The 10,826-nt window shown below is 32.9% G+C and overlaps 1 protein-coding gene across 1 annotated transcript; it reads right to left on the bottom strand.

The window, feature by feature from the left end:
* Positions 1-2,675: 2,675 nt before the first annotated feature.
* On the bottom strand, positions 2,676-9,719 carry LOC139871859 (protein CASP). The gene is made up of 19 exons (XM_071859607.1): positions 9,440-9,719; positions 8,655-8,765; positions 8,388-8,566; positions 7,630-7,779; positions 7,187-7,275; positions 6,947-7,056; positions 6,749-6,843; positions 6,328-6,383; positions 5,960-6,125; positions 5,414-5,506; positions 5,121-5,249; positions 4,885-5,004; positions 4,697-4,777; positions 4,280-4,387; positions 3,939-4,082; positions 3,735-3,839; positions 3,553-3,632; positions 3,067-3,159; positions 2,676-2,903 (listed from the first exon to the last, which is right to left on the bottom strand). The coding sequence occupies exons 1-19, from the start codon at positions 9,543-9,545 to the stop codon at positions 2,843-2,845; spliced, it is 2,076 nt and encodes a 691-aa protein (XP_071715708.1). The 5' UTR covers positions 9,546-9,719; the 3' UTR covers positions 2,676-2,842.
* Positions 9,720-10,826: the final 1,107 nt, after the last annotated feature.

The following is a 10,826-nucleotide window of genomic DNA, read 5'->3' as shown; positions in this document are numbered from 1 at the left end:
AAATTTGGACTGGAGCACGCACGGTCGAACCACGGTCGACCGTGATGGCAACCGTGTGTCAACGGCTACTTTTTGAATTCCACTATAAAAGGCAAACATTAAGGAGCAGTTGAAGCTGACCCTCTTGCATATTTCAAAGGCATATTTCCAGAGATCACAAGGGCTCTAATTACTACTCAAATGTGATCAAGCAAGAAAAGATTCTATGATCTTATAGATATAGAATTTGGTTGTTGTAAACTTACTAATAAAAATCATTAATCTTGTGAGTTTACTTAGTGTAATGTATGTCCTAGTATTGTCTTAGGATCATCATTACAAAGTGTATAAGTCTTGTAACTTCATTTAGTAGAAGCATAGGCTAGCTTAATGATCTACTTCCTTAAAGGGACTTAGGAAGTTGATTAATCTTATTTGAAGATTAATACTTGTCCAAGGTGAAGACAAGTTGATCTAGGTTGGAGTTGATCTTTCAAAGGGATAGAAAGATTAGGTTTGTTGTCTACCAAAGAAGTTGAAGACTTGTAAATCGAATCTCCACCGGGTTTGGAGAAAAGTGCTTAGTGAAGCAACAAATCCCAATTAGTGTAATCGGGGAGTGGATTAAGGTGGATTAGTTAACATCCACCCGAACCACTATAAATCCTTGTGTCTATGTTCTTTACATTACTTCATTTATCATTTTGAACATATACACTACACACATCAATTTTGAGTTGAATTGGTTAATCAAAGTTAATCGAATTTGGTGATCAATCGAAAAAGTGTTAAAAACGTATCAAGTAACTATTCACACACACCCCCCCTCTAGTTACTTACGGTGTCTCCGCAAGTTACTTAAGCCATACTTCATATATAGATTACTCCATTTTAGTTTGTTCTGTGAAATTGTTTACTTTATATGGAGTAATATACAATGATATCATTCACATTTCCAGAAACTTATATAATGATGATGCGTGATGGCCTTAAGACGAGAATCACAAGCTGCTTAAACTTTATAGATGGAATTACAGCCTACTAGAATGCAACTGCCGGTAAGCATTAACCATAGTTTATGTTAGATATTATGACAATCTCGATGTTTATTGTTGTTTCGATGTTTTATTTTAAGGTCGGTGTTTCGTTTTGTTTGTTTAGCTAAATAGTTAAATTTTGTGTTCTTTCGATATAAACTCATGTTTTAACACTCATTCTGTAAGTTTGGTTTATTCAAAATGTTGATGGCGAATCGTGATTTTTCATGTCGATGATCTAATCTCTTTTGTTTTTTTCCTCAACTTTATATTTGCGGTCTAAGAATCCGAGCAGTATGGAAATATTTAATGGTTAATGGGTTGTGTTGTACTGATGGTGCAGGTTTGTGGCACAAATGATGACTGAATGACAGAAAATTATTGGTAATGGTTAATGGGTTGCGTTTTACTGATGGTTAGGAAGGTTGATTATAAAGTGATTTTAGTGATTTTTGGTATTTGGGTGTGCATAATGCTTTTGAAATGGGTTATACAAAGTTGACTGGCAAAAGTTAACTTTTTGGTGAATATGGTAAATGCTGCAGAATGAATAGAAGGTTGACATTGGGTTGAAATTGTTATATCTTATACTACTAACTACAGTTTATATCATAACATGAAACACTCTTATCTTGATATTAATCCTTTCTGCAGTTTTTCATATTTTTAAGGTATAGTGTTTTGGTTGAATCAAACAAAAGAGGGAGTTTAAAAAGAAAACAAGTGCAGCTCTTCAAAGATGATGTTAGAGGATGAGATCCTTTTGAAATTGCGTATTTCCTATACATTTGCCAAAATGAAAATATATTTAATTTGAATATTGATGATGAGGATGATTTGAATATTGAATATATTTAATTTTATATATTTGATTTAAACTAACCCGTGAATTCACGTATAACTCATTTCGTAGGTTTTACCAATTAGTCAAATGGATATGAAGACTGGCTTCAAGGTATGTAATATTCTTTTTATTAGTGGTAAAAAGGTTATTTGAGTTAACCTTTGAAGTGAATACATTCTACATCTTCTTTGACTCATTTAGTATTTTATTGAGATGTTCATGATAATTGATGAATTATGTTATTTTATCTACATGATTGTATAACATATCATTCGGAAAAAATTTCGTTAAAATCCCGTAATTCCACGGGTCTCTGCACTAGTTGCATATAGTTGATTTGATGATAATTATTAGTTGGAAGACAAAAAAGTAAAAACTGAACTTAGAGCCAGGTAATTAAACAAAGGAGATTTGATCAAAAGATGAAGATTTATATACCTCAATTGTGAGAGTTAAATGTAGGATCTTTACTCCAATTGATTGATATTGTGAATACGTCGTTTTCTGTACTTTACACAGCAAATCACCATCACATCATGTTATGTGATTATTGATTATTATATAAGCCTCAGCATGACTAATATACAAAGATATCACGAGGTGACAGTGACAATAAGAGTTGCAAGACAAATACTTAACACTTTTCAAGACAACTACTTTCTTAAATAAGCCGTAGGCCGTAGCATTTGTAATTATTATAATATAAAGTTTTTAAGTCGTGTGATAATATTAGGTAATGTCTAGTTTCGAACATATTTAAGCATAACAAAAGCGAAAGCTCAAAAACTTAACTAATTCGTATCAATCTGATGTGGTGAAGTAAACTCCAGAATATATTTTTTTAATTTTTAATAGAAACCAGACAAACTCTCAGCCAGACCATGCTTGCAAAGTGTAATATAGTCTATGTACATCAGTAATGATCTCTGTGAACATTTTCAAGATGGTTACGTCTCTGATGCAGTATTTGGTAGTGATAGGACTACATTGCATGAGGAAGGTTTACAATTGTCTCGTTGCCAGGAAATTCTTCAGGTCCATGGCTGAAAAATGTTTCAAGTTAGTTATGGTAACTGGTAAAAAAATGAATATGCGGCAAGGCATTATTTTTGGTACAGATCATAAATAAACACGTGTGTGTGTGTGTGTACGTGTGTGTGTGTGTGAGGGGGGGCAGGAAAGTCAAGGAATTTGATGGATTATTACCTGAGGTTGCTTAACGCTGACATCCTGTAGAGACAGCTAAATACTAAAATATGCAACCCAATGGTGTAGAAGAATGCAAACGTTCGTGCGTATCTACAAAAAAGAAAAAACTGGTTATTATAGCCACGGTTGCAAAAATCGCTAATCGGAGAGTAATTGGCAGGGACTTTGGAGGGAGTAATCAGCAATTCGGGGATTAATCAGATTGGGCTTTTTATACATTTAAAAATAAAATTTCAAAATTATGTGTGTATATAAACGATGAACATTAAAAACAAAAACGTTAACATAATTATCTAGAAATAAAAACACAATCTTCATTTGCTCAAAAACTAATAAATTCTAATTGGGGTGTTTTACAACAATGAGTACAGCTGCAATGGCATAGCTACAATCAATATTACGGAAGAAAGATTTAAGGTCAAGGATAAGGATTAAACTAGGGTAAATATATTGCCTATATATTAGATGCCAAAGGAGGCGTACCTGTTGCCAAGAAGAAAACGCCCACTAGTAAGCGTAATTTTGTCCCGTAAACCAAGCTCCTTGTACCTTTGGTCCTTTTCCTGATATAAATCAAAATATTCCACTGTTATAAGATTATGATAAAAATCTACTGGAAGAACCAATTACTATTATTATACAATAAAAAGATGGTTATCAAGAACCTTTTTAGAAAATGCTGCAAATGGATTAATATCATCCTCGTATATTTTCTTATACTTGGTTTCCACATCTGAGCTGAAACCACTTTCAAGATCTTCAACTGATTGCTGCAAGTTACACGTATGTCAAAATTTCAAGCACACCATTTGAAAGAAGAAAATGAAAAAAAAAATAAAAAAAAAAAAAAATAAGATGATGTGTAATACCTTCCGTGATCCTCTAGAGACTACCTTCTCTGAATTATAATCCTGAACATAACGAATCTTTCCATAAAGTTTGACATTATCAGCTTTTGTCTTCTCCAGTTCATTTGTCAGCACCCCAATCCTCTCCTTTAACTGCCTTATTTCCTAATACCAGTTCACAAGCTCAAAAAAGTTAGGTGCTGGAACAAAAATATCAAAAATTTCCCAAAGTGCAATTTATATTCCTTGAATGTTTTTAATTAAAAAAAATAGATTAATGCTGAAATAACACAATTTTCTGAACATAATTAAGGGGTATATAATATATATTTGTCACAGTCAAAACAAGTAAAAAGACATACCTCTTCGGTCTCACGCAAGCGCGCCCGAAAACGATCTCGTTGGTTGCATATAACCTTAAGCATGGAATTTTGATCTTGTTCGGAAGAAACATGCTTATGATCCGTATTCTGTTACATAGAGTTCATATACATAATTATGGGTGTCTAACAATATTAAACATCTGCCAATAACAGATGCCACACACCACAAAACATGATCATAATGCCGAAGGAATACATTAATATAACAGAAATTAATCCCGGGAAGATAAAAAACATGCCTTAAGCAAACCTCTCACTATACAATTTGCTTGTAACTGGAAGTTTTAAACTGTATATGAGTGAAAATATTTCCAGAGTGTAGTTTTAAATTGATTAACATGCTCATTCGTGTCAATATTTATGTTATTTATACGATAAATGAAATAGTAAACATACATCGGTGATATCTTTTGTGCTAGACTCTGAAAGATCCCAATCCTCAAACGTATTTCCTCTGCGATCTTTAGAATTGTAACCCTGTATTACAAGTAAGAATATCCTTTATTGATACAATGTCATGTTTTACAGCAGTCTAACCACAACCGAATGATATAGTATTGTATTAACTACTGAAAGTTTTTAACCTTCAATACGTCATCTTCCAACTTCTGTATCAATTTTTGTTGCTCATCAACCTTTAATGTAAGTTCTGATATCTTGCTTTCAGATGCTTCTGCCAAAGAAGCCTTCTCAGAGAGTTGGACCTATAAAAAGCACCAAATTATATTGAATATATATATTCATTAGTAATAGATGATATTTATATACTGAAATAAATGAATTGATTATTCAAAAGGGGTTGAGTAGGTTAAAACTACACCTTTAACTGTGTGAGTTGATGTTCCATTTTTCTGTTCTTATCAAGAAGTAAAGATTCGAGTTTGCTCATTTCCTCCCCACTAGTAGCAACCTCCCAATCTTCAGCCTCAATCGAGTTATAACCCACTGCCTACAAACGAGAAAAACAAAATCTATTACCAAAAATTACCAACTTTAGTAAAATTTTAATAAAGTGAGCATAAGAATTAGGTGCATATACATCAGCAACAATATTGATTTTATGAACATTGACATCACTAATAGGACTCTAATCTGTCAGAGTAGAAATATGACCTGCAAAATTTTAACTTTCTTGCGCAGATCGTCAACTAACTTTTCTGTTGGTCTCTCCTGGAGTTGTTTCTTAATTTCCTGAAGGGCAACTTCCTGTTGATTAAGAAAAGAAGACATAATAAATGCAATGATAATAGTGAAAACAAAACTAGATAGCAGAGGCTTCAATATATGTAATAAAGTAAGTTGTTATAACATTTTAGTATTAGTTAATATCTTTACACTTCTTTAGTACATTACACAATCAAAATGCACAGAAGCATGTAAGTGAAACCCTTGAATGAAAATATCATGCTAGTGAAATATAAAGCATCAAAATCAGCCTAATTCTTTATTTCATAACCATAACCTGATTATCCACAAAGCTTTTTTTGGATAAACAAAATTTATTAAATGACAAGTACTGTAGTCTAAATGTTCGCCAGAATGCTATTTGAATCAGCATCATCAATGAAATCAAACAATAAATTTTAAGTTGTTTTGGTGGGATAAGAAAAACAGCCCAATCAAGCTGCCACATAGCAATTAAAAATGAGAAAATGGAACCTTTTCATTGAGCATTGTATTCAACTTCTTGATTTCGTTGATGTGTTGTTCGCGTTCATTAGATAGGGTGGTTTCAATAGTGTGAAGTTCAGTATTTAGTTCAGAGATAATCTTCTCCTTGGCATTTAAAGAATTCTCCAAGATGCTATTTGAATCAGTATCATCACTGAAAAAAAGAGAAAAAAACGAAAACTAACATCAGATAAATATTTCAGGCACAATTAATGCAGCAAACGTTAAAAAAAGCTCTTACTGGACTACGTAAATTAATACCACATATTTTCATATAAACCAGTGACCCAAAATAGGGTTATGTGGAAAAAAAAGTAAATCTGCAATATGAACAGGTCCCAGGTGTACATATTTACCTTCGTTTGGTATCATTGTCTTCATTTGCGGTTTGTAGTTGTGAACGAAGAACACCCTGGAGAGTACATGAATATTATTTAGATTTGAACAAAAGAAGAAACATTTTCAAAATTATAATTAGCCTATCTACTTAAGTTTCAAGCACAATGTAAACAATATTTTTGCTACACCGAAACCCACATAAGAAAGTCTTGTAAGAGAAGAAGAGTATTATATAAATTAAATCAAAGAAAAGAGTGTATAATCATCACTGCAAATGGCCAAAAAAGAAAAATTATCATATGGATAATTGATTAACGACCTAATTACTTCATGAACAGAAAAAGAACATAAAAATGAATTACTAGGAGCACAAAAATATGTTGTTACTTTAAAGCCAAACATGTTTAAATATGCAAGTACTTAGGATTTATAGCTTACCTTCTCCCTCTCTAGACTCATCAGACGAGTCTGAGCCCTTTCAACTTCATCCATTAATAGATTCACCTCTGTTTGTTTTGCTGCTGTGTCTTCCTCTGCAATGCATAAGCATGATTAATGTTATGAGGCGGTTTAATGCTTGAAATTTTCGGTCTATACGTTCTACCAAATTGCTAAAATGCAAAACTAGAATATGACCTGATTGGGCGCGATACTCAAACAATTTGCTTTGTGCAAGTTCATGTAACTTTTGCATATTAGAAACACTATCTTGAGCCTGTCGCAATTGATCCTGTAATAGTTGTTCCCTGCATCAACAAGATCTAGTTTTCAACACAAACATATGTTGTCATACCTATGCTCGGGATTTATTATAGACAAAATATTCAAGAAGACAAGTTGTAAGATCAATTGCAAACAACACCTAACATATAATACCTTTCTTTTAGAACCTCCAAAGATTTCTGATTTTCTTCTGCCAAACTGCGTTGCTTCATCTCCACAATCTCCTTTACTTTTTCCTCCATCTTTGTAATAAAAATAAAAAAACAAAAAATAAAAAAAATAAAAATAAAAAATTAGACCCCACACAATAATTTCAATCTTAGTTCACCAATTATCCAGTAATTCATGTTATGGTAAAGCCATATGATGTTAATGATGCTATATACAATTATATTCAGACCAGTATAATCAATCTATGCACACCCAAGAATATACAAATACACAAAACACGTGGAAGGACAAAGAAACAATTGCCTTGCGCCTCTTCAAAGAAAATACCAAGTTGATCTCCATTAGATAAAAGTAAAGTTAAACCAATGACGTACTTAACTAGAAAACAAGTAATTGGATATATTATCATGACAATTCAAGCTAACCTGTTGTTCCAATTGCCTGGTACGCTCCTCTAGTCGTCGTATAGTTGCTTGTTGATTTTTCAGATGAGTAGCTTCTGTTCTAAATTCCTCAAGTTCAACCTTCATCTTTCTACTCTCTGACTCTAGCTCAGCTATTTTCAAATCTTTTTCCTGCAAATATATAATAGTTAACATTTAAATAGGTTCACTATTAAGATTATAATTCAAATGACAGCATTAAGTATAAAAACTTTATCAGATTGATCTGTTGAACTTAATTGTGTACTAAATAACATGATTAGTACTGTAGGGTGATTCAAACTTTCTAGTGTTGCATATTTGTCTCCCTAATGCAAACTTCACACATCTTGTCTTTCTATTTCGTTATGTCATTAACTTTTTCATAAAACCAAAATGTCACATATGAGCCCTCCTCTATTGGTAGTGTAGATGCTACAAGTTATCTCGTTATCATACACGACATCGTATAAGAACCACAACCAATGTACAAAATCAGATGTCCATTAAAAAGAATTATTAAAAGAACACTATGAGATTGTCAATATTACATTCAGCATTTAACACAGTTTTAACATTTTTGAAAGCACATGAGTACTATAGGTTCTAACATATCAACAAGGACTAGCAAGAAATCAACAAGATAAGTATTAACCTTTTTTTTTTTTTTTTTGCAGAAAAAGCAACCTTTGGGCACTTTTCAGTTACGTGTGTAACTAAGGCTAAACTAAAGATTTAATGGAACAGGTAATCGTACTTACAGCAACTGAAGCAATAACAGGGTAAGGATCTGGAGCCTCATAAAGTTTCTGGTATATATTAAGGAAAGCATTTTCACCAAATTTTGCCCTCTTAGTAATATTGTCAACCTCCTCTTGATAACCCTTAAGTAACGAATTGAACAAGCTTGACTTTTCCTCTGCTGGAGCTTTTCTGAAATCTGTGATCAAGCAATAAAAACGCATGCCTAAATACTACCAGAATTACACCACAAAAGCCAACTGAAATTAATGTTAAGTAGATCGTACCTCTGGTGGTCTCTGCAAGTTTCCTCCGATTCTTCTGGCTGTTTTCCTGATTTTCGGCGATTCTAAGTCCTTGTTCATCTAATATGCTCCTTTCCCTCTCCAAATCAAACTCTGTAGAAATTGTAACGTTTAAGTTTCTCGAATACATTAAAAAGGGGTAAAAGGTAGAAGGCTTTTCCTGTTCAGGTTACCCGGGAGGGCGAGTAATTACTCTGATGTACGCAGCCCGGCAAGATTACTCCCTGGCTGTTTCCAACCCATCCCTGGCCACCACTAAACATTCGCCCTATACAGGATTCGAGCCTGAGACCTCTTGCAAGGAACTCAGGGGCCCAACCACTGGGCTATCTAGTGATGGTTCAGCATATAATTATCCAGTAATAGCTAATTACAGGTCGACAGGCCAGACAAGATAACAAATATGATGAATAAGGATGACAAGGAATCATAACGCATGATCAATTAGTATTAGTATTAGTATCAACATCATTTGGCCACATCATATAATTACTTATCCAACTGATAGATGTTGTTATCATGATCATAACATAATGCAAACACTTTTTAACAAAAAAAATCAACTAGTGTTAATTCAAACCCTAGAGATAAATAAATACATTATGAACACTTGAATTACATCTTCTGCTGCTGTTATTGCAACATATCAATTATTATTAAATTTAACTAAACTAAACTGGCAGCAAAAGTAATAGTATGAGTATAAATAATAAATAATAAGTATTATTAGGTATTAATAGCAATTAGAGAGTGAGTAATATAAAAACCTCTCCAGAAATTGGCGACGGAAGGTATTGGCGCAGAAGAATTAGTAGACGATGAATTGGATTTGTCTCTTTCGGATGATAGTGATCCTCCTCCTCCTGCTTCCATCCTTTAATCGATCTGAACAACCTAATATTCGATAATTTAGGGTTTATAAGTTTGATTCAGTTAGAGTGATGTTTCCAGATCGGTAAAAAAAAAAAATATTGTTTGGATCACAATCTGGTAGATCTCGGTGGTCACTCTTATATGTGTTTTTGCTTCAAAACGGGGATATGAGTATTTCTGCTGATGCGCAATTTAGGTCGATGCGTAAATTAAAGTTTTTACTTAATCTCTACAACTATCAAGTCACTCCCTATCTTAACTAAACTATTCATCATCTTAATCTTCCACATCAGCGCCACATCAACACCAATATCCTATAACTAACTCATAATTAAACACTCCCTACAATGGCTAAAACAATACTCCTCTTAATATACAACGTACAAGCAATAAAGCATCAAGTCCAACAATAAAAAGTCACTGGACCCACAATTCCTATAACTAAACTTAAAACTTCCGTTAAATCCATGGTAAATGCGGGTAACTAAAGCGGGTAATGAGCCCGTGCCTATGGTTAGTTACGGGTAATGACGGGTAATGTGCGGGTAACGGACGGATAACTAACGATAGGGGGTGGCCTTACCCCCTCTCAAAATATAACTACTAGTTTTATTAGCCGCGGGTTTGCACCACATCTATTCTATAGTTAATATTAAAATGCTATAATAATGACATCAACAAACTTTATTATTATTACTTATTATTATTCTAACTATAATAATTATTATTATAATATTAATATTCAAAGATGGATTCTCCGGGATTTATTACGTTACATATGTATGCGAAAATACATGTCTCTATATGTTTGTAATAACAACGACAAGTTTCTCAGTCAGAATCCGTGATTTTACGTGTAACGACCCTGGATTTTCCAACGTATATTAATAATATTTATTATTAATACATGTTCATTAATAAATGTATTTTTATACATTTACTTGTTACCGTAATTAACTTTACATGTCCCGACTTGTCTTTGTGACACACGTACTTTTCACGAATAATATTTTGGATATTATTTACGTTCATGATTAATTATTATTAATCATTTTTAATTAACTAATGCAAGTAGTTAATTACTTGGGCTTATTTATTTAATTGTTGCTTACTTACATGGACTCATGTTAATGGACTTGGAAGCTCACCCTACTTTTCTTAATGGACTATTAGGAGCCCATTATTATGCAAGTATTTCATTAAGACAAAACAAGATTAATTAGTGATTTGAGGAGACTTGTTACTAGTATACTTACACCTCTTTCCCATGTCATTTAGCTT

The sequence above is a fragment of the Rutidosis leptorrhynchoides genome, chromosome 10 (assembly GCF_046630445.1).
Source record: "Rutidosis leptorrhynchoides isolate AG116_Rl617_1_P2 chromosome 10, CSIRO_AGI_Rlap_v1, whole genome shotgun sequence".
Classification (NCBI taxonomy): Eukaryota; Viridiplantae; Streptophyta; class Magnoliopsida; order Asterales; family Asteraceae; genus Rutidosis; species Rutidosis leptorrhynchoides.
The sequence above is the reverse complement of the archived record's forward strand: the minus strand, read 5'-3'. Positions and strand labels throughout refer to the sequence as shown.

Bases quoted from the DNA above. Each gene is read 5' to 3' on its own strand.
- LOC139871859 (XM_071859607.1), bottom strand. From the start codon at position 9,545: ATGGAAGCAGGAGGAGGAGGATCACTATCATCCGAAAGAGACAAATCC. The intron at 3,633-3,734 runs GTTCTTGATAAC...GATTTATATCAG, and splicing joins TTGCAGCATTTTCTAAAAAG to GAAAAGGACCAAAGGTACAA. The intron at 3,160-3,552 runs GTACGCCTCCTT...TCTTTTTTGTAG, and splicing joins CGTTTTCTTCTTGGCAACAG to ATACGCACGAACGTTTGCAT.